General features: G+C 34.9%; 1 protein-coding gene across 6 annotated transcripts in view; it reads left to right on the top strand.

The window, feature by feature from the left end:
- SOX5 (SRY-box transcription factor 5) overlaps nt 1-25426 on the top strand; it is a 1010647-nt gene that overhangs the window by 691753 nt on the left and 293468 nt on the right. For all 6 annotated transcript variants that reach the window (XM_043564662.1, XM_043564665.1, XM_043564659.1 and 3 more), the window contains one exon: nt 11054-11264. In XM_043564662.1, the coding sequence (XP_043420597.1) occupies nt 11054-11264 (211 nt within the window). The remainder of the gene's footprint in view (nt 1-11053; nt 11265-25426) is intronic.

The raw sequence follows: 25426 nt of genomic DNA, 5'->3' as shown, positions 1-25426 counted from the left end.
CCTTCCTTTGCTTTCCAGTGTTCTCTCTTTTTTAATCTACTTCTGCAGGTATAATTTGCTTCTATACCATTTAGTTATAGTTACTGATTTTTGTGTGTGTGTATTTAAATGCCTCTCAAATTTAATTTTAAACTCTTTGAGGAGAGAGAACAAGCTTTATTTTTTGATATCTGTGGCATCTCTTACCACACCTGAATCAGTTGAAGAAGGCAGTCTTACATAATGATGACCAGCATTGATCCTAAAATTATATAATCTTGGCCTTAATTCTTCAATTTACCATTCCCTACTATTACTTTGGGTGAATTACCCATCAGAGCTTAATTTTCTCATCTGTTAAATAGGAATAACAGTCTGCATGGGATTTCTCTGAGAATCGTAAAATTATGTCCATAAAACTTTCAGAACAGTGTCTTTAAGAACTCCAGGAGTAGTAGCTATAATTTCACTGAAAACATTAGTGAATTTTAAAAGGTTTTGTATATTTGGTCAGGAAAATGCCTAATAGTTTAGAAATGTTTTTACAAGTTTTCACAAGTATCAGACTAAAATGACTAAAATTATATATAGCATTACTCCTATAAATTGTGTGAAAACAATCTTTGCAGAGAACCCAGTATTTTACATAAGGAATGCCAGTATCTCAGGGATTGTCTGTGCTACAACACAGCCTTTATATGCGCACTAAAACAGGCTCAGGAAATTATGTTTTATATTATGAAGAAATAGTTGGGCCAGCGTGGGAATTTTATAAGAGTATGTAGACTGCTTAATGCCTTATCTTTATTTTGGAATGAGAACTGAAGCTGTGCTTCTTTTATGTCCAATCATTGCATAAGGTCAGATCCTGCTAAAGGTCCCTTTCGAAGAAAAAGTGTTACTTTTGCTGTGAACATAGTGCTCTATTGAGAGTCTTAATTAGTATAGAAAAATAGGCCTTTAGCTTTTCTTTTTGGTTGTTTTTTGGTTTTGTTTTTGTTTTTAATAGGAAGATGGGATTAGTCTAATGACATAACAGAATGAACTGATTTTTGGCTATGAAATCAGTGTGATCTAGTGAAAAGACATACTGGTAAAGGGACTCTGTTCAAGTACTAGAGGAGAGAGGATAATAGGAAAAGTGGAGAGTGAGCTTGTAATCTTTCCTTCCTCATATTACCTTTGTTGCCATTTTGTATTTATAGCGTAAGGGAACTAAAAGATTTGTTTGCAAGAGAATCTAGCAGTGCCAATGTTCTTGTGAAGAAAAAAAAAATCTTGATATGTCTATTTTACAAGAAGAAAGAGAAATATGAACGAAAAGTAGAAATATGGCATAATTGGTGTCACGTATTTATGAAAAATCATTACTGTAATTCTTTTCAGACTTTGACTTTAAAAAGTTTTATTTCATAATGAGGAGTGATTGAACATTCTTTCCTTGATCATTTCTCTGAGTTATCACTTTGTGGAGAACCAGGAAACTGTGAAATGTGAAGATTGAGTGCCATGATAATGGCAACGAGAGATAAAAAGCACACTAATGTCACATGTGTCACATGACATTTTGTGGACTCTTTTTTTTCCCTTAAGATAAAATTTGTATTAGCTTATCTTTAAAAAATGGTCCACCTTAAAAAAGTTTAAATTAATCTTTTTAAAAATTTTTATTTATTTATTTTGAGAGAGAGAGAAAGAGCATGCTCATGTGTGCACGTGCAAGCAGGGGACGGGCAGAGAGCAACCGAGAGAGAATCTCAAGCAGTCTCCACACTGTTAACCCAGAGCTATAGACAGGCTTGATCTCATTAACTGTGAGATCATGACCTGAGCAGAAATCAAAGGGTTGGGCATTCAACCGACTGAGCCACCCAGGTGCCCCTAAATTAATCTTTAAAAAATTGGTTCCATGAATGCAGTTTTATTTTAGCAGAAAGAACTATGAAGCTACATAAATGTGCAAAAATACTTTTTTTTTTTTTTTTTTTTTTTTGGTGGGGTAGGTGGGGAAAGGGGTTTGTGTCTTGTTAATATCTTCTCCACTTTCCTAGTAAAGAGACTGGCTTTTTCTATATTTATTTTTATATATTATGTGTTTTGTTCATGGTTATATCCTAATATAATGCTTAGAGCTTATTTTAACAAATACTTATATAGCTCTTGTCATTTCCCAGTTACCATTTTTATGAGTTTTATGATTTGTAATACCTGTATTAACTCATGTAGTCTCCTAACTCCTATAACTCATTATTTTGTAACTCATAGTCCACTAACAACTCATTGAGGTAGATACTAATATAATCCCCATTTTATAGATGAGGAAACTGAGGCACAGCAAGATTAAATAACTTATCGAGGGTCACACAGCTAGTTAATGGTGGAACTAGGATTTGAACCAAAGCTATTGGCTTGATTCTCTGTGCTTAGATGCCATCATTAACTGCCTTACAAGTTAGCATTCAGAACATTTATGTTACATGGATGAAAGAGAAAATTGAGTGAATGAAATAATATTTATTTTTTAGTAAGCATTCTCATTACTGTTAAATTCTAGAGATCAATGATACTGCATAATAGTACATATGAATTACTTATCATTAATTATCCCCTTTCATAGATTTGGAAACTGAGGTTTGGAGAGTTAAGGTAACTTGCCAAAGATTGTATAGTTAATAAATGACAGAGTCTGGATTTGAACTCAAACATCTTGACTCCTGACTCCGGTTTGCTTAGCCAGTGCTTTCTACTGCTTTGCTGACATCATGTTATACTGCATGGAGGATCACAGTTTATTTCACGTATCACTGAATATGTAGTCAGTTCCCAATTATAAATGATGTTAGCAAACACTTAGCTTATTAATTTTACTGGGGGTCTGCTCTCTGTAAGAAACTGTGTCCATTGCTCGCCATTTCCTAAACGGATCACTATTTGAAGAATTCCTCACATTTAATTTCTTCCTCCAGACTCAGAGTGAAAAGGCATTTAGTCAAGTTTATTAACAACTATTGTAAGGATGCTCTGGAGGCTTCTTAGGAAAATGATAGATGAATTATTATATGCAATTAGTGGCTGGTTACAATAAATGTTTTTTTTAATTTCTTAAAATAGTATTATATAATTTACAATTCTAGTGTTAAAGAAAGTGTTTTGACATGTAGCCTAATTTTTATTTAGAAACATCTTATGGTTGACCTTTGAGCCCTCAGGGAAGAGATCATCAAATGTCGTAAAATGTATTTGCTAGATTGTTTAAACACAAGTAAGACACAGCACAGAAATAATCCTCAGGAAGATAATGAGACTGTCACAGCACAAAATGTTCTTTGTTTTTACAGGTTCTATTAGTTAATGTATTAGAATACTCTAAATGCCACTTTTGCTTATTAAGTCGTTTTGAGAGCACATGAAAACATACAGTTTATTCTTGAATGCAGCATTTCTGAGATTCTTAGTAAGTGTGATTCTGAAGGAGTTTTTAAAAAGCAACCATTAGAAACTTCTGCCCGTGTAACATCTACTCTCAGATGAAGATACTTTCCAAAACTGTTTTTTCCTATCTGTACAGTCTCTTACTGAGTCAGAAAATTTGCCCTTAAATTTCTATTTCACTCACTGGAATTAAATTAGATGGCATATATGATATTGGTTTAAAAAACAACAAAGGAAACCTACTATTATTATGTTATTTTTATATTGTAAATCAGATTAAACTATTAATACATTCAAACCACATTTTTAGTACATTTCTTAAAACCGTCCATTTCCACAATGCAATTTTGACATAAATCTCAGATTTTCCAGGAAATCAGCAAACAGAAGCTTGTTTCAACCTGTGCCAAAATGACTGTTAAAAAACTAAGTCAGCATCATTTCCCTCTAACATATATTGGCCATTCTTACCCTCCACCCCATCACTTCCCCCCCTGCGATGTGTTACCATTCAGCTCTCTTCTGAAACCCATTAAATTCCATCATTTTTGTGATGCATTGTGACCACTGCAGGTTTTAGTCATCTCCCCCTTTGCCTCTCTAACTCTTAGTTTTTTTCCTATACCAGTAGTTTTCAGGCTTACTGAGTATCGGTCTCCCCTGGAAACCTTGTTAAATCACATAGTTGGGCTTCACCCTCTGAGTTTCTGATTCAGAAAGTCTGGGGTAAGTCCCGAGAAAAATGTGTAAAGTACCCTCAGGTGATGCCAGTCATATTGGTTAACAGACCACCACCTGAGAACCGTATCTATATAAATTACCTGTCTTGTATTATTTAGTCCCATGTGAATGCATTTTAAGATAAAATGTGCTTTTAAATGTTTATTTAGTTTTCTGATCAATAATTAAATATGAGCCTAAGCTAACATTTCATCTCCGTGCTTGGCAAAAAAAGAAAAGCCAAGTTAGACTTTTGTTGAATTTCCATCCTATTGCACAGGGAAGGAATCTTTAAAAGATTCCATATTTTTAGACTTTGAAGAAGCATCAAACAGCTTTCACTTCTTCTGTTTGCACTGTCCAAAACACATAAAAATTTTTGAAATATGGACTAGATCCTATATTTGAAATATAATGGAGCCATTTTTATAAAATAATAATCTTTCACTTAAACGTGATGAGGTCTGTCACTATTTAAAATATTAGATCAGCCCCAAGAGTGGGTTGTGTCTGTATTACAGAGACAGATGAACTTCTAAGGTTTCTGCAATATTCTTTAAAAATTAGAACTAATCAGTATATGGAATGTAGAACTTTCTCCATGGATTATAGAGCAAAAAGATGTAGTACATATTTTAGTATTTTAGAATTTCTTCCTATTTTTAAAATTGTGAAGATTTAATGATTTTTAAGGACTGAGAATACTAATTTTCAGGGAATTTCAATATCTCATAAGATGTTGAAATAATAAATATAAGTAGCCCTTAAAAACTGACTTTGGATTCTTCCAAGACTAGCATCGTATGGTCAGAAACCCCTAGGGAACTTAAAAAAAGAAGCATATGTATCACTTGCTGGTCACTAGATAGATTTATGAACTATTCATCTAATATCTGGAATCTCGATTGGTCTATCTTATACTGATTTAAACTTTAAGAATTGTTGATCTTATAAAACTTGGTAAAGTTTGTTTTTCAAATTCAGTAATTTTACAAAAGTATTATTGGTGGCTTTTTCTAGTATAGAAAGGTGACAAGTCCTGATGAGGTCTGTGTCTAGGTAACTATGAAAATAGGCCCAAACAAAAGTGTTTCTGTCAGTTTTTATTCTGTGAACCACTGGACTTAAATACACATCAGGCAGCTTTTTTTTTTTTTTGTAAAGCCAAAGTTAAGAAAAGATTTTAAATTGGATAGCTTTAACACCAGTAGTAATCACAAGTATAACAGACACCCTTCAGAGATCTTACTATAAGTGCTTACTTTTGTTTTATAGGTCTCAGGAACTGACCATATCCTGTTCCCAGAATACTGAATTTGATCATGTTCACCAAAGAAAGACTCTTAGTGTTCTCTGTTGAGCTTTTTTAAGTGTTGGTTTTTGCCTCAGTGTATCCTTCATATGTTTACATTCTGTCTTCAGGAAAATTTATAGTTGAAACTGAACTAGTATGCTTTTTAAAAGTGGAAATATTCATTTATAAAAGTTAGCAATTTGTTCTGCCTTCCATTTTGAATTCACGTGCATGTTATCCCAAGGTGATCGCTGAGTTAAGAAGCCCAAGATTGCCATTAGTAATGCATTCTTTTCTTCGAGGTGTTTATTATTCTTTAAAGTATAATTAAAATACTAATCTCCTTCTAGATGCTTATCTTAGGAACAGTAAAAGTTTCATTTATTAGCATATATATCTTTAGCTAAGTTTATCTGAATAAAATATCAATGAAATCTATAGTTTGAGGCTCTTTTTTGCAAGTATTAACTGGTCACGTTAAAATCATCTAATTATATGTATTGATGAGTTTAGAGTATGATTCTGGGAAGATACACATTTAGGTCAAAGCTCCTTGTCCTGAAATCTGTGATTTACAAGAGTTTCTAGGGGATTTTATGGAGACAATTCACATTTGGAACTATGAAAGTAGAAAATTAACTCTCTAACACTGTACGTGTAATTGTGTGTGCAATTGCATGAGTGTGTGTCTGCCTGTATGCATGTGCATGTGTGTTTGGGAGAGCATCTCCAGCTATCATCAAGAGATGTGTAACCCGAAAGGATAATCAATTCAGGGCATCATTAAGAACTTTTATGAAAAACTACCATAACCAATAAAGCTTTAAAATTAATTGCGTATTCACACAATAATCAGATACTGTTTTCTAGTACTAGAGTGAATGTGGCATCTCCCAACTTGACAGAGCAGGTGCAATTAGTTCAATTTAGTTTCAAAATAGACATTTGTGATAACATATATTTTCACCTGTTTTTAAAAGAATTTAAGGAATGACCAAATAATGTAGCTTTTTAAATTGAGATATAATTGACAAAATATTTTATTCATTTTAGGTGCACAGTGTAATGATTCAATATTTATGTATTATATGCAATGATGACAAAAGTCTCGTTAACATCCATCACCACACATAACCATTTTTTTCCTGTGATGAGAATGGTCTAGATCTACTTTCTTAGCAGCTTTCAAATACACAAACAATATTATTAGCTGCAATCACCTGCTGCACATGACACCCCCAGGACTTAATTTATTTTATAACTGAACATTTGTACTTTTGCCCACCTTTACCCATTTAACCTAAGTAATAGGGCTTTGAAGATATTTTTCAAATTTTGTTTTGCCTTGCCCTGTTGATATTTACAAAAACAGCACATTACCAGAAAAACATGACCATGTTAAAGCTTGTTCATACTTTCTCTAGGTATCTGTAGTTCATTTTATGCTACCTCTATGAAATACCAAAAATCATGAACTTGCACTAATGAGAATCTAGTTAAAGATAGTCGAAACTTTCTGTGCTGTGTTTTTTTTTTTCCTAAATTAAAAACTTTGTTGTACTAGAAAGGATGCTAGTGATGCCCATACATATTAAGGAGCACCTGGCTGACTCAGTGAGCAGAGTGTGTGACTGGTTTATATATACAATGGAATACTACTTAACAATGAGAAAGAATGAAATCTGGCCGTTTGCAGCTACGTGGATGGAACTGGAGGGTATTATGCTAAGTGAAATAAGTCAGGAAGAGAAAGATATCATAAGTTTTTATTTATATGTGGATCTTGAGAAACTTAACAGAAGACCATGGGGGAGGGGAAGGGGAAAAAAAAAGTTACAGAGAGGGAGGGAGGCAAACCGTAAGAGACTTAAATACTGAGAGCAAACTGAAGGTTGATGGGGGATAAGGGAGAGGGGAAAGTGGGTGATGGGCATTGAGGAGGGCACCTGTTGGGATGAGCACTGGGTATTGTATGGAAACCAACTTGACAATCAATTATATTTAATATTAAAAAAAAACATTCTTTTTAATGGCTCAGTAATATTCCATTGTACCTGTATACCACATTTTTATCCATTCATTGGCCAATGGACATTTGGGCTCTTTCCATAATTTGGCTATTGCTTATAATGCTCCTATAAACATCAGGGTGCATGTGTCTCTTTGAATCTGTATTTTTGTATCCTTTGGGTAAATACCTAGTAGTGTAGTTGCTGGGTCCTAAGATGTTGCTAACTTTTTGCAGAGTCTCCATGCTATTTTCCAGAGTGGCTGCACTCAGTTTAAGAATGCATTTTTTAAAAAGTTATTTAAATAAAGATAGATACAGTAAGCATATCCCTTCCTTTGTCTCATGGTTGCAATGGTGACAAAGGAGGCAGGATTAGGTAAAGCGTGTTCAAGTGTAACAAAGATTATCAACTTTGTTCTAAAAGTTTGGAACCCTCTTTTATCATTAGACTTTAGAAATCCTGCCTCACAGTTCTGAGAGCTCTACTGAAAAATATTGAAGCTTGCCTTTAGCACTCACAAAAACTTGCTGAAATATATATTGCTGGTCTGGACCATGAACACTTTTGTTAGTAGACTCTGGATGTTCGCCTGCCAGCAAAGTGAAGAGGAAAATGCAGTCATTACTTTAGGTACAGTAAATGCAATCCCAGGGAGGAAATGGACAATTATAGGACTTTCTTGACTAAAGAGTGCCAGCCCTCTTTATCAAGCTATTCACCATGCAAATGAACAGTGGAGTCCCACCCTACAATATCTGGTAACCACATAAAACTGTTAAAGGGATTAACAGTGCTAGAGGCTGAAATGTAATCAGACAGGTGAAATAGCCAGATGAGAAGATATTTGTTCATGAGCTAGCCTTGATAATTAACTTTTAATACTGTTGTGGTAACTGAGTTTAGAATACTTGTGAAATGATAATAACCTCTTTAAATATGCCCTGCTTTGCAAGGTGTAAAAAATTAGAGACATGCAAAATGGGATGTTATTTTGTTTTACTTTAGTTTGGAATATTTTCTGATACCTTAATCGATGTGATTGTATATAATTTGGTTGTCTTTCCCTCTACTAAAGATTCTATAGAAAGATATTTGTAGTTTTCAATTATGGGCAATGAAGTGCAGCTGCCAAATTCTTGTTTGTTATGTTTGTCATCATATAATGTGATATATCATATCATATAATGTGTATAGAATAGAAATGTTCAAAGTGAGGCTAATATTGGGGTTATTCTGCTTTGACCCTGGAAATAAGTGAGAAGAAAGATCTGTGGAAAATGAATACAGAGATTTTGCTATATTCTGATTTGCTGATGAAACTGAACTAATGTGTGTTATGGACCATTCATAAAAACATTCCTTAGTTTACTGAATGGATTTTTTTTTCAACGTTTATTTATTTTTTTTGGGACAGAGAGAGACAGAGCATGAACGGGGGAGGGGCAGAGAGAGAGGGAGACACAGAATCGGAAACAGGCTCCAGGCTCTGAGCCATCAGCCCAGAGCCCGACGTGGGGCTCGAACTCACGGACCGCGAGATCGTGACCTGGCTGAAGTCGGACGCTTAACCGACTGCGCCACCCAGGCGCCCCCCTTTTTTTTTTTTAATTTTTTTTTTTTTTTACTGAATGGATTTGTGATTGCTTTTGTCAGGTGTGTGTGTGTGTGCGTGCGTGCGTGTGTGTGTGTGTGTGTGTGTGTTTATGGATTTGCTTGTATTTATGTGTGGGTTTTAAATAAATAATTCTAGAAGTGTACCTTCACTTAGCCCGAAGGGGCTTGTAATTATTACATTGTGCATATTGATTTCTAAATCCAAGTACATTATAAGCTAAGATTCATATATGAAAGTATTATCTATGGAATATTCATTTAAGACATAGTAATGTTTTCTGCATATTCTGTAATGTTTATAAGAAATAGAAACCATTTTGGGTGTAGAATTATAATTTTGAAGATTCTATTTGCACACATTTCTTACTTTTACTTTCTGCACATTGCCTAGTCTCCCTCAACACACTGATGCTTACACCGTAGCTAATGCCTTGTATTATTATCCTTTAACAAAAAGTCATATGAACATATTATGATTATATTTGTATTGACATCTCTATTTTAATCTGCTTTTAGAAGTTAAAATGACAAATATTTTAGTATATTTTTTAACTAGTCAAATATGTTAGAATTAACCTTAAAAACATTAGATATCAAATCAGTGTGATTTGTCACTGTTCTGGGATCAAGGGATCCTATTAACATGTCTTACAGAAGAAATGTATAAACAAGAATATAATCTATTATTCTGAATATTTTATGTGTGTACATTCAAATATATTTCTATTTTTTTTTATTTTTATTTAAGAAAGAGAAAGAGAGAGCGGGGAGGAGGCAGAGAGAGAGAGAGAGAGAGAGAGAGAGAGAGAGAGGGAGAATCTCAAGCAGGCTCAGTGCTCAGCACAGATTCCAATGTGGGGCTCAATCCCATGACCCAGAGATCATGACCTGAGCTGCAGTCAAGAGTCTGGACACTTAACTGACTGAGCCACCCAGATGCCTTTCAAATATGTTTTAATGGAAACTTTTAATACTGTAGCATTAAGAACTGTACTTAGAGACTAACTTCCTCAAAGATCTTGGGATACAAGTTTTTTAAGAAATCTGCTTTGCGGGAAGTTAAAGATTATGGAAGTAAGAGATTATAAAAGGGAAACCTTTAAGTATGAAAATTAATTTTTCTTTATCATTTCAATAACACTCCTCTTGCACATGTATGAAAAATCAATTTAGTACCTTTATACAAAAGATACCACAAATATTAGGTAGATGGCTACAGTTGGATAAGAAATTATGGGGAAAATAAGGATAAAAAGAACATCAAATATGTTTTCAAATTTTAGAATTATAGAATAAATTCTTTTCATACACATACACAAATATGAACAGGGAAAGATTGCAAGAACCTTTCTTTTCTGGACATGTGAGGCTTACAGTGCAAAATAGAGAAGAATATTGACAGAAACAATGCTTGCAGTAACAAATAGAATTGGAAACATCTTTGGCATAGGCAGAAATAAACTTTCAGTATTCCTATCTGATGTCAAAATAACCTGTGTGGCTGATGCTTTCTTAAAAGCATGAGAGGGAGGTGGAGAACTAAAAAAGGACCCTACTTTAATTAGGAGCACCATCAAGAAGAGGCAGATATTTAAAATGAAATTTGAAGTGCATGATGTTACTTATTTAAATATTGCAATATCATGAGGATGTTTAGGACAGATGACTTGTGCATTTGATGTTCATAGGAAAATCTAAGACTTTCAAAGCAGGAAAATACATGTAATCAATACAGGCTTTGTGTAAGGCTTTTTTTCCCATTTGTTTTCAGTCTTAAGGCAGAGAATCTCCATATTTTTATTTCTTCTGTGAATTGATCTTTGACTCGCACTGTATGAGCCTGTAAAGTTAATGCATTCTTTTTTTTTTTAATTTCTTTCTTTCTTTTAGTCTTGCAGAATGAAGTTTTGCTTCTTCATGCATTAGCTAAATAAGCCACCTAACCAATTAAAAAAAATAAAGCTTCCAGAATTAAATTTTTTTCCTTTGCTTTCTCTTTCAGGAAGTTGATGGCAATAAAGTTATGTCTTCATTTGCCCCACACAACTCATCTACCTCACCTCAGAAAGCAGAAGAAGGTGGGAGGCAGAGTGGTGAGTCCTTGTCGAGCACGGCCCTGGGAACTCCCGAACGGCGCAAAGGCAGCTTAGCTGACGTTGTTGACACCTTGAAGCAGAGGAAAATGGAAGAGCTCATCAAAAATGAGCCAGAAGGTAAAGGTTAGCAGAGAAAGCAAAGTTGCTGCCATCTCCTGATTTTAAGAGTTGGGTTTTAACTTCTAGTTCTGTTTTTTTTTTTTTAACTTATACTCAAAGTTAAATTGTACGAAATGGAAACCTAATGCTATGAAGATGGATAGATATTTTTTCCAGAAATATTTCAGTTTGTCCCAGTGTTTTAAATCATTAATTTCTGTTATGATGTCTTCCTTACTTTCACACATGGGTAAATTGTGGTTTAGTAAAACTTAAAGATTCAAGAATAGAATGTGAGAGCGGAGCCCGGAATAGGCACCGCCTACAACCCCAAATATCTGCAGGCTGGTTTGTTCATCTCCAGTTTTTGTCCCCAAGGCCATTTCACAACTTTATTAAATTTTATAATCTTTATTCATGAATGCATCTTATAGTACCTTAGTTCAGTCTGTTCCAAAATTAATATGGTTTAGGCCTATTGTATATTTTAAAATCATTGATTATTCTCTGTTAGCTATGCTGAAGTTCTCATTTTGTTCAGCTTCCATGATGCCTTTCTTTTAAGATTTCATCTTCTAAATCTCTTTAATAGTTACTGGTAGTAGCCAATGGATGATATGCACATGAAGTAAAATTCAAGCAAACAAACAAATAAAACAACCGATGCCAATTACACAGTTTATGTATAACTGATAGTCACCCTTTATGTTCTAGATGTTCACTAACTCCTATTTCAACCTGTATTCTTCCTAAGCACGGATGCCACATTGCACACAAGAGCATGCCTTGTACTTAAGAGTCAGATGGAAATTTAAAACAAACAAAAAATAGTGACATAAAAAGACATATTTTACACCAAAAATATACTGCATTTATACTCTGTAACACTGAGTTGGGCTCATTTCTAGTCTGTTGTTAGGACACTGGCAAATTATGAGTATATATGGCACAAAATGTATGTTAACCAGTATATTTGGGAGTCATATGGTAATTAAATATTTCTGGGTTCCTACCAGATGCATAGCTGGGACATGGATTTTAGTTATAATTTATGTAATTCACATGATCTTACAGTTGGAAAGAGTTTTAGAGATAATCTAGTCAGCCAAAGACTTTTGGCTTTCATCCATGTGGAGATAAAAATGGGGTTTTGAGGAGGACCTAGACAATTTTTTAATGTGATGGAATTTTTCTTGATATTAAAAATACTATCTTCTTATTTAAGAAGTGTTTAAAAACACATAAAAATTAAAAGAAAAATAAAATTGGTTACATTAGTAGCTTTCTGATATAACAACTCTTATCCTTATGATGCATTTCTCTTTAATCTTTAGTTTCACATATTCTGTTCGTTTTGCACAATCAATTTTATGCTTTTAAAATTATTTTGTATCTTTTAGGTTGTGATACATTATCGTTAACTAGAGTCCACAGTTTATTCATATTTTATTAGTTTTCACCAGTATGCTTTATCTGTTCTAGGATGTCATCAAGGATAACATGTTACATTCAGTTGTCATGTCTCCCTGGGTTCCCTTTGGCAGTGACAGTTTCTCAGGCTGTATTTGTTTTTGATAACCTTGAAAGTTTTGAGGAATACTGTGCAGGTATAATGTAGAATATCCCTCTATTCAAAGTGTCTGGTGGTTTTCTCTTGATTGAACTAGGGTTATATGTTTGGGGAGGAAGATCATAAGGTAAAGTACCATTTTTGTCACATAATATCAAAGGTACTTACTGTCTATTTGATTTATGAATTTGATGTTGACCTTGATCACCTGGCTGATAAACAGTGTTTGTCGGGTGTTTCCACTATAAAGCTACCCTTCCTGCCCCCTTTCCATACCCTAGACTTTGGAAGGGAGATGCTGTGTGCAACCCACATTTAAAGAGTAGGAAGTTGTGTTCCCCCTCTTTAGAGTACAGTATCTACATAATTAATTTGGAATTCTTCTGCATGAGAGATTTATCTTTTCTCCATCATTTATTCATTCAATCATTTATTTATCTAAGTATGGACAGCATGGATATTTTATACTTGGACTTATAATCCAATTCTACTTTATTTTGTTGCTCAACTTGTTTCAGCTTTGGCCATTGGAAACCCTTTCTATTGACTGCTGTGTCACGTTGACATATCACGGTGATTGTGGGTAGTTTTTTTGTTTGTTTTTGTTTTGTTTTTTTTTTTCTTGAGCACGTCTTGACTTTCTGGAACTGTAAGGTGCTGCAGACTCATTTGGGTATTACATGCCCTGGTTCTGGAATCAGCCATTTCTCAAAGAAGCCCTGGTTTCTTTTATTGGAGAATGGTATTAGAAAGCCAGATCTGGACACAAAGTGTGTTCCTTGCTACCAAGGTGTCCTTGCCTTTAGGGCCTTTTATCTGACAGAACAAAGAAATATATGTGTGCGTGCTAACCTTTATACATACATATCTATAAATATTTCTATGTCTAACTGTCTATATATTAAGCTAAACATGAGTTCTTACTAATGTGTGCAACTGTAATCCATTTCCACATGGATCATTCCAGCCTTATTCCTTGTTGATGCTTCCATTCCCCTCCCAACTGTGAGTAACCCAGAACCTGCCATCCACCATCAATTTGCTTATTGTTCAACTCCCGTGTATATGTATAACAGTATCAGAATTTTTAACTGATACTGCCATGGGAAACATCCTTATAAATAGAGTATAGTACTTATGTGCAATTCTTTGCCTTTAGTTTTACAGATTCCATTCATTTCAAAAATCACTTAGGTAATCTTTCCTCTACCTCATTCAGTGAGGTTTTTCCAAGCATTTTTAATACATTAAATTCTTTCTGTGGTTTTTCCTGCTATCTCTCAAATTTTTAAATTACCTTGTAGAATCTTCTTCCATCAAGGTTCAATCTTTGTATTGTACATTTCTGACATGTTTTGACAAATGTATTTTGTCACTTGTCCACCATTATAGTATCATTCAGAACAGTTTGATAACCTTAAAAATCCCCTGTGCTTTATTTATTCCTTCCTCCCTCTCTCCCCAGAATTCTAGGCAATCTCTGATCTTTCTACTATCTCTGTAGTTTTGCCTTTTCTAGACTGCCGTACAATTGGAATCATACAGTATGTATCTTTCAAACTGGCTTCCTTCACATATCAATGTGCATTTAAGGTTCCATCATATCTGTTCACGGCTCATTTCTTTTTAGCCCTGAAAAAAATTCCATTGTATGAATGTACCACAGTTTGTTTATCTATTCACCTATCAATAGACATCTTAGTTTCCAGTTTTTGGTTGTTAAGAGTAAAGCTTCTATAAGTATTTATGTGAAGATTTTTGTGTGGATATAAGTTTTCAGCTCAACTGGGTAAACACCTAGGAATGTGATTGTTGAAATGTATGGTAAGATCATGCTTAGCTTTTATAAGAAACTGCCAAACCATCTTTCAAAGTGGTTGTGAGACTCTGCATTCCCAGCAGCAACGGATGTAAGTTCTTGTTGCTCCATACCCCACCAGCATTTGATATTGTCAGTTCTTTGGGTTTTATCCATTCAGATTGGTTTGTGGTGGCATCTCATCATTTTCATTTGTAGTTTCATGATGACATATGATGTGGAGCATCTTTTCATATGTGTATTTGGCATCTGTATGTCTTCTTTGTGTATGTTTACATCTTTTGCTAGTTTATTAATTGAGGTGTTTTTTTTTAATTGTTCATTTTAAAGAATTATCTGTGTATTTTGGATACAAGTCCTATATCAGGTATCTGTTTTGCAAATATTTGATTCCCAGTTGTAGCTAGCTTCTTTTTTTTTTCTTTTAACATTTTCTTTTGTAGAGCAAATTTTTTAAATTTTCATCAAGTTGAACTTACCTCTTGTCTTGCAAGGATCATACTTTTGATGCTATAGCTAAATGTATGTTGCCTAACCTAATGTCATTTAAATTTTCTCCTCTGTTATTTTCTACAAGTTATGTAGTTTTGCATTTTACAATTTAGTTCCATGATCTGCTTTGAGTTACTTTTTGTAAAAGGTTTAAGTTCTCTGTCTAGTTTGTGTTTTTGCATGTAGATGTCCAATTGTTCTAGCTCCATTTGTTGAAGAGAATATCATATCTCCACAGAATTTCCTTAGTTCCGTCACCAAAGTTAAGCTGAATGTATTTGTGTGGGTTTACTTCTGCCCTCTATAGTCTGTTCCATTGATCAATTTGTCTATTCTTTTGCCAATACCTTGCTGTCTTAATAACTATGACTTCAAAGTTGAGAAGTGTCAGTCCTCCAACTTTGTTCTTTTACTTCAGTACTGTGTTAGTTATTCTGGGTCTTTTGCCTTTCCCTGTAGACTTTAGAATTGGTCTTGCCATCTACAGAATTACTTCCTGGGAAGTTGGAAGAATTGGTATTTTAACAGTGTTCAATCTTTCTATCCATGAATACAAAAATATTTCTCTATTGATCAAGATTTTCTTTGATTTATTTTCAGTTTCATAGTTTTCTGCATATAGATCTTTTACATATTTTGTTACACTTATACACAGTATTTTCATGATGTATTTTTATTTATTTGTTTAACATTTATTTTTAAGGGAGAGAGAGACAGAGACAGAGTGTGAACAGGGGAGGGGCAAAGAGAGAGGGAGACATGGAATCTGAAGCAGGCTCCAGGCTCTGAGCTGTCAGCACAGAGCCAGACATGGGGCTCAAACTCACAAATAGTGAGATCATGGCCTGAGTTGAAGTTGGATGCTTGACGAGTTGAGCCATCCAGGTGCCTCTATATTGTATGTTTAATTTCAAATTCTAACTGTTCATTGCTGGTATAAAGGGAAGCAATTGGATCTTGAATATTAACCTTGTATCCTGTGACCTTGCTTTACTTAGTTATTATCTCCAGGAGTTTTGTTTATTCTTTAAAGTTTCCATATAGACAATAATGTTATCTGTGAATGAAGACAGTTGTATTTCTTCCTTCCCAGCATCTATACTTTCTATATCATTTTCTTGTCTTACTGCATTAGCTGGCTTCCAGTACAGTGTTGAATAAGAGTGGTAAAATGGGACATCCTTGCCTTGTTCTTGGTTGTAAGGAGAAGGCTTGTAGGTATCATTAAATATATTAGCTGTGGTTTTATGTAGATATTCTTTATCAAGTTGAGGGAATTCCCTTCTTCTTCTAGTTTGCTGAGAGTTGTTACCATGAATGGTTATTAAAACTTGTCAATTTTTTTTCATCTATTTAGATTATTTATTTTTTAAGGTTTTATTTAAGTTCCAGTTAATTGAAAAAAAAATTCCAGTTAGTTGACATACAGTGTAATATTACTTTCAGTTTTACAATATAGTGATTCAACACTTCTATACAGCATTGGGTGCATATCACAAGTGTGCTCCTTTTTTTATGTTTATTAATTTTTGAGAGAGAGAGATTGGGGGAGGGGCAGGGAGAGAGAGAGACACAGAATATGAAGCAGGCTCCAGGCTCTGAGCTGTCAGCCCAGAGCCTGACACCAGGCAGGAACTCACGAGCCTGTGAGATCATGACCTGAACCAAAGTCTGTTGCTTAATCCACTGAGCCACCCCTGTATCCCTTATCACAAGTGTACTCCTTAATCCCCATCACCTATTTCACCCACCCACCCTCACACTGGTCTCCCCTCTGGTAACCATCAGTTTGTTCTCTATAGTTAAGAGTCTGTTTCTTGGTTTGCTTTTCTCTCTTTTTTCCCCTTTACTCATTTGTTTTGTTTCTTAAATTCCACATATGAATGAGATCATATGGCATTTGTCTCTCTCTGATGGACTTATTTTGCTCAGCATAATACACTCTAGCTTCTTTAGCATGTTCATGTGATGTGATTTTTGAATGTTGAACCAACCTTGCAAACTTGGAGTAAATTCCACTTAGTTGTGGTTTACAATATCTATATTAATGGATTCAATTTGTTGATACTTCATTGAGGATTTTTTCATCTATGTTCATGAGTCATATTGGTCTAGAGTTGCTGTTACTGTTTTTTTTCTTTTTAATGTAATGTTTTTGTCTGATTTTTCTAGCAAGATAATGTTGGATTCATAGAATGAGTTGGGAAGTGTTTCCCTCCCATGTCAATTTTTAATTTTTCGTTAAGATACTTTTGTGGCCCAGGTGTAAGCTCTAGGAAGAACTACCAGGGCAGTGCTATATTTTGGATTACAAAGTATTTTTGTGGGAGGAGAGTGTACTTAGATTATGTTCTCCCTGGAAATTTGGTATATGACCTTGGTATTTCTCCAGGGTGTCATGTTGGCTTCTAAGTAGTTGCATAGACCCTTATTTTGGAGGTAAATGACAGGCCAGATCCAAGTGAATAGTTCCCCAAAGGAAAGAAGACCCTAGACAGTGCCTCCCAATTTGCTTAGCAGGTAACATTTTGAGGTATTGGGACTTAAGAGAAAAGTATATTATCTAGTAACAGCTACACAAGCAAAAGAGCAGAGATAGAGCATCCACAGCAGCAGGAGCTGACGTGAAGAAACATCACTATTACATGTGGACATTATACTGTTTTCATTATTGTATTTTCCACACTTGTTTTGCAGTTTTCCTCATACAGATATATTAAAAGCTCAGCTCAAGATAATACTGTGAAGGCATTGAGAAATGCAGAGATTGTCTTTATGGAAGCAGTAATATAAATTGACCATGGCAAACATGTAAAAGCCTGAATTCAAGAAAGATACTTTACGTATGAACAAGACCACTACGATGCATTTCTGTTTACATATAGAAGATTCCTAGTTCGCGTTTCCGGTACACAGAAATGTAAATGCCCTCACTTTTATTGATAAGGAAATTTGCCCTGACAGGAATGTTTGTTTAATAACTGCAGCGATTGAGAGATATGTCAAGCAGCAATTTATGTATTCAATAGAGTGATGTTCTTAATCACCTAGAAAAATATTATAGAAAGGCAGGAAATCATATCATAGGAAAGGAATAGAATGTCAACAAATGTTTATTTAACTGAAAAGAGAAAAAAATGGGGAAATATATCCAAGGAGATGTGTAAAAGTCCCAACAGTAAATAGAAAGTTACATTGGCTTTAAATACTCTATTAATCATAAGTTATGGTTGGACACAAGAGTGGATACGAAGACGTGATATTATCTAAGCATTAGGAAGACACTGTGTGTGTGTGTGTGTGTGTGTGTGTGTGTGTATAGTACAAATGATCATAGTTCTGTGATGTGCCATAGCATCAAAAGAATAAAATGGGAATAAATGTGACAAAAGAACTGCAAAACTTATACTCAAAAACTACAAAACATTGTAATAGCTTTGTGATGAGAGCAGCAATATGGGGGTGAGGGGACCGGAGATAGGGTGAATGGAACTAAATGTTAAGCTCACAAATATATGCCACGGAAAAATCCTTTCTTCCCCCAAGCTATTTTTTCCATTGTTTTTCAAAGGCCATTAAAATGAACAGCAGGTTGTGATGAAAATTTCATTAAGCCCCAGCTAAATCATTATGAGGGTGCCATATTCATGCCTTTGCTTCCTCTCATTGAGGGGGGAAAGCAGATTTCAGTAGAAAGTCTTTATTATTTCCGACCTTATCCCTGCCAACAGCAAACTAACAAAAATTCAGAAGTTAGAAGAGAATGGTGTGTCATACAAAAGGAGGCCACTGAGGTGACATGGTTAGAAAGAAAATTAGATTTGCTTATGAGTTGAAGGAAAAATGGCTCTTTTATTCCAGCTACGTTAGTTTTTCAACCAATTAAGATATTTTAAAAGTTATAAACAGGGGAAAATGTATTAATGTATTTTTGTTTGTATCTTTTTCCTCCCATCAGAATTTTTGCCTGTCATTATTCACAAAACTCTGGCATGAGAGACTTCCTTGTCCAGTGTCTCTTAACTGACATGGAGTACCAAACTTCATAGAAAATTCACAGCTCAAAACATCTGGCCTATGTAATATAGTTGCATTATACTTGGTAGTCACTAAGCCCTATCAGTCTTTAAGTATTAGAGGCTAAGTGTAACAATGAATGAGGTTGAATATTATAATATGGGACATAATATCTGCATCAAAACTGATTAAATAATGATGTATTGGTGGGAGAAAATGTAACATGTGTTAAGTCCATATAATGTGTTAACTGTAGTGTTTCAGAATTTGTATGAAACCCTTCATTTGATCTTTATATGTTTTTTTTTCTATATGGTTATATGGTTATAAGGTTTTATATATAAACCTTATAACCAAGGCTGCTATGTATAGTGTCCCAATTTCAGGAAGTGCCACTCTTATGAAGTAAATATTCATATTATCTCCATTTTCAGATGAGAAAACATGACTAAATATGTCACTGTGTGACTAAGTGTCAGGGGCATTATTCAAACTGAAGTCAACCTAAACTATAATCCATGCTGTTAACCACTAGTTACGGTGTTTCGTCTGATTAGGAATTTTGCCAGTAATAGTTTAATGTTACTCTTTAGCCCGTGTGTGCCTAAATTCCTTTGAAATATTAGATAATAAAGTATTACTTAATAATTTTCTGCTAAAGTAAGTTTCTAATGCCTCAATGGTGATCAAATCTCCAGAAAGTTTTAATTGAAAATCAGCTCAGTTTAAACTGTTTTGAGTTTAAAGTACTAAAGCAAAAATGCCTTGGAGAGTATCTTAATAAAAATTTGTTTTAGTGTTCATTATGTCTGGGAGCAAAATAGTTGTGGAATAATAGAAATTCAGAATTTGAATAAAATGTAGACACATTTTAGGACTCTATCCTCATTTGTGAGAGATAGAGACAGAGACAGAGAGACAGAGACTGACTGAGGCGGAGATATGCCTGAGATCACACAGCCAGTCAGTGTTAAAGCCAAATGAGAATCTAGTCCACATTTTACAGGTTCAGGTTCCTGTCTTGTTCGGTTACAACATACATTCTGACATTCTGTATTCTCTTTTTCTTGGTCTTTTAGAAATAATGTCACTACCATTGTATTGAAGAGTATTTCACTGTTTATTAAATTTGATTGAATCTAAGGCAACCAGATATCTTAATTTACCTAATAAAGCCAAGATAGTATAGGTTTCCCCAAATGTCCTGAGCTCTCAAGTTCTCAAGCTGATTTTCATTCAAACTTTGGGTCGTTAACAGTGCAGATGAGAATAACTTTTACCTTGAGGAGAACTTTAAATACCATACTTGAAATAGAATTCTTTTACGTACAAAGATTATGGCAGGCTGCTTCTTTTCATTTTTCTATATTAACATCAATGCTATGTTAAACATCTCTTTGCCACGGCCATTTCAGCTTGTAGGCAAATTTGCATCTCTTCCTTCTAGAAACGCAAGAAGCAAAACTTACCTTTTCTTCATTCCCATCACCTCTGTGTGTTCCTCCTCATCTCTCCAAGTTCAGTTGCTAGAATGAGTTATTTGTACTCACTGCTTTAACTTTGTCATCATTTCTTTTAGTGTTTATTTATTTTTGAGAGAGACAAGAGCACAAGTGGGGGAGGAGCAGAAAGAGGGGGCCAGAGGATCCATCGTGGCTCCTTGCTGATAGCAGTGAGCCCGATGTGGGGCTCAGTCCCAAACAAGGAGATCATGACCCAAGCTGAAGTCAGACACTCAACTGACAGCCACGCAGGCGCCCCTAACTTTGTCATCTTTTTAAAGTACTATTATTTGCCTCCACTGTTACCCTAACTCCACTGTAATATAATTGTCCATATATTTGTCAGTTTCTTCCCCTATGTTAAACTCCTTAAATGTGAGGGTAGTGCATGTAGTAAATATTCAAAATATTTTTTGAAAGGATGTTTATACCTCCTCAACTCAATGGGGCCATTGGTGTCTTGGGGATGGGAGATGAAACACCTTAACAAAGATCTGATTCTTCTGCCAGATATTATGTGAGCTATCTCATTTAATCCTCAAAAACTCTCAGGTTAACATTATTTTGTATCTTAGAAATGAAAAACAGAGGCTTAGTAACTTGCTTATGTTCTTATTATACAGAGAAACTAGAATTGGAACAAAATTACTGTCCTCCACCAAACTACTTGGCATTGAAACATATATAATCTGACTCAACCCCTTTTTTCCCTTAACCTTACTTTTCACTATTTTCTGAGGTACAAGTTCTTGTGCTATCTTATCAAACTGCTTTTGGTTCTTTCAGTACTGTAATTTTAATACTACTGTACTTTTTCATATGTGGTTTCTTCTGCCTGAAATGCCATTCCTTGTCTTATCTACCCAGTGAATTTTTGTTCACCTTCTAAGACTCCACGCCTTCTCTGAACACCTTTGTCAGGATTTGGCTTAGGCTACCCTATTGGCACTAGCTCACTTCTGTTAGTTCTTATTACCTCATTATCACTATTGTTTATTTACCTCCTGTCTTCTATAACAGTATGTGAATGAAGAGTCCTTAGTTTAATTACCTGTGCCTGTCTGTTTCTTAATGGACATGACACATAAAAGGTGATTGTTTATTTTAACTGTGTGTGACAGTCAAACCACTGATTGACATTTTGTAGCCTTTGCTAACTAACACTACCCTGAAATTGGACTAGGTTTCATTTGTCTTTTTGGTCTGGTTTTAACATTCTCTTTTCTTTGTATCCTACTCAAACTCTGCCTTGACCTCCTTATTTGTCTCACCATCCTGTCTTCTCCAAACTTCTTCTCCCCATGTGGGTACCTCTATCATTATTTAATCTTTGAGATCAGTACTTTCAGGTTTTTTTCTGTGATTTGGAAGTGAAAACTTTGTCCTAGGTCAGAAAACTAGGTATTATGAGATCCAGGATACAAAACTAAGATACACGTATAATGAAAACTTTACATTCACATTAATCTTTTAAATGACTCCAACATTTCACATTTCTCAAGGGAAATATGTTGGCATTGTCTATGGATTAGGGGTTGTAGACAATAATTCTCCCCCACTGCTGTAGGCAAAGTGAGAAGTGAATTGGGTTGATCTATGAATAATTTTTCAAAATTCAGAGTTATAACTGGGTCTTTAACAGTGTGTCAGCCTCATGGAGACCAACGTCCTTTTCTAAGTGTGTAGAATAGGCATTGCAGAGGGAGTCCTTATTTCTTATAATAGGCTCAAGATGGGGGCCTCTTAATTTTGGATCTTCTGTTCTACCACCTTCCTCCGCCCCCACTCACACACAGTTCGTGTTAGAGGCCAATGGTGACAAAAATATGACTGATTCCTTTCAATACCTTCTCTGTTCCCTCCAGTCTTCCAAGAACTCTAGCATGTTACCTCAACGGTAGAATTTCCAAACTCAGGATTTATGAGGGATTTTTAAGTTTTAAATAAGAATTTATCTGCATGAAGCTGAGCATCTACCTTTTTATTCTTCTTCTTAATAATAATAATAATAATAATAATGGAGAGAGAGAGCATATGCATAGAGTGTGACCAGGGGTAGAGGGAGAAAGAAAATCTCAAGCAGGCTCCATTCCAGCTCTGAGCCCGATGCAAGGCTTGATCCCAAGATCCTGAGTTCATGACCTGAGCCAAAACCAAGAGTTGGATGCTCAACCGACTGAGCTACCCAGGTGCCCCTACCTTATTATTTTTATTATAGGAAACATTATATTTTCTTGCTTTTAAGTGGCTATAATAATTGTGTTAATATAATGAATATCTGCCTTCAGTTGGCAATGCTAACTGCGCTACTTTCATCAGAGGGTTGCTGAAGGAAACAAATGAGATAATGCCCGTGAAAGTACTTTACAATTATAACTAGAACTTGGAATTGCACCACTTATTGTCATTATCACCTCTTGGCTGGTTAGAAACATTGGTTCTTTAGGCATCTGGAAACATTATCTAGTTCTCAGTGTTGCTTTCCCAGAATGCTTTTATGTACTGAAAAAATGTGATTCGGACCTGCAAAATTCTGGAAATTTAGGATGTGTAGTTGACAGTAACAATAACAACAAACTCAATCGTTACAAAAGTCCTGGGAGAGGTAGTTGCTTTGGTTTTTATTTATATAAATTTCCCTAAATAAAATATGGTTAGGCAATTTTCTTTTTTTTTAAATTCTTTTAATGTTTATTTATTTTAGAGAGAGAGAGAGAGAGTGCACATAGGTTGGGAAGAGAGAGAGGGAAACACAGAATCCCAAGTAGGCTCCAGGTTCCGAGCTGTCAACACAGACCCTGACGCAGAGCTCGAACCCACAAACTGTGAGATCATGACCTAAGCCAAAGTCAGTCGCTTAACCCAAAGAGCCACCTAGGCGCCCCAAATTAGGCAGTTTTCTACCTTGAGAATTACTGTTCCAAAAGAAACAAAAAAATTCTAAATTGATACAAATAAAGTTGCAAACTGTGATCGACATGGATCTAGGAGAGGCATTTTAACATTGCATTTGAAGACTTGGTATATTCTTATTTCTACAATAAATGGGAATGTGTGCTGAAGAGAAATATAAGTGAGGGCTCCCCTGGCCAAAGTTTCATAATTTTCTAAAATTTTAGCTTTCTTTTATGTGGTTCACTTATTCTTCCTTTCCTCCCCCATTATGTTTTTTTTCCTTTTCATTCCTTGTGTGTGTGTGTGTGTGTGTGTGTGTGTGTGTGTGTGCAGTCCTCCTTTTCAGCTCCCACATATGCTTGGTTTTATTTAGCATCTTTATCTGTCAGTGTTCTTCCTTCTTAGAGTGTGACGCCCACACCTCCAAAATTGTTGTGCCGTGATGAGTGTACTCCTTGTGTGTAAGAAACTGCATTTATTTGTGAAATTTCATTTCTACTAGAACTAGACTTTGTCATTATTTATACAACTCAAACTTCTTTTTTCTGAACTTCAGAAAATCTTCACTCACAGTTTATATTACAAGACCCTAAAGGCACAGCCTACTACCAAAATCACCCAGTGTTGCTTCACATGCAACAGTTCATTGCTTTTAGTACAAACTTCACAAAAGAGTTAGTTTTCTTCTTGTGAGAACCAGTCAAAAACAATGGGACAGGCTTGGAAAACTATATGTTGTGACATACTTCAAGCCTTCACTCTGAGTCATCTGTAGACCATAGACCATCAGTATGTGAAGGGGATACTGAGGTTTTCATTCTCATTTTCTCTGTGTCTATGTCTCTGTCTCTATCAGACACAATGAGAAAGATTGTTTTCATAGGTGGAAACACTTAAGTGGATATCACCCTGACACCGTGCAATGTAGTGCAAATCCTCAGTGGTAAATATCAACAAAACAAAACAAAACAAAACAAAACAAAACAAAACAACACCATTCATTTAAGTCCATTTGTAGCATTTGCAGAATTGGGTTGGACAGTTTTTAAGTTTGTAACTAGCTGTTTGTGAAACAGAAAGTATATATAAGTGGTTGGTCATGAACTATCCTCCCTTAATACTTTCAAATATGTATAGATATTGTTTTGTAATGTATCATTTTGGTACATCTTTTGAAAATAATTCACTTTAGTTGACTGCACCTTCTATGATACTTTACTTATGCATTTTTCCCCACCAGAAATAATTAGTTAATGCCCATTTAATTTTTATTATAAATATGTTGACGTATAGAACCAATAGATCCTCTAAATGGGTAGAGTTTCCCCCTGATTTAAGACTTATTTTAGGGGTCCTAAAGTACATATTATAAATAGTATATTTTCATCTGTGGTGTGCTACAGCATTGAATGCAATTATTCTATGGAAAAGATAGGCCCCTGCTACACGATACTTGGCCTTGTGAACATCCCTACAGGCATTGCATGTTTGATGTTTGAGTTCACATTATAAATCACAATGCCTGTTCTTATAATTTAAATGTCTGCTGTTGAGCAGCCCCTTAGAAACTAAATTGAACCGTATTACATTAACAGACAAGCTGAAATAGAAATTCAGAATTGCCCCCTAATTTTACCAAATTTTTAATTACTATTTCTCATAAGGAAATTATGGAGATTGACTTTCCTAAATTCAAAATTCCAAAGCATTCCATTAATTGGGCAAAGAAGAGGGCACTTTGAAATTCACTCTGGTTTTAAAATCACATTTGATGAGGTGGGAAAAATAAAAAGTGAACGGATCAGGGGAAAAGCTTAAAGATACTTTAATTGGCAGAGGTTTGAGTTGCTTTTGTTTAGTTACTCACTGTCCTTTTGACAAAGTA

This window comes from Prionailurus bengalensis, chromosome B4, assembly GCF_016509475.1.
Source record: "Prionailurus bengalensis isolate Pbe53 chromosome B4, Fcat_Pben_1.1_paternal_pri, whole genome shotgun sequence".
Taxonomy (NCBI): Eukaryota; Metazoa; Chordata; class Mammalia; order Carnivora; family Felidae; genus Prionailurus; species Prionailurus bengalensis.
Note: the sequence above shows the minus strand (reverse complement) of the source record. Positions and strands in the feature narration are given on the sequence as shown.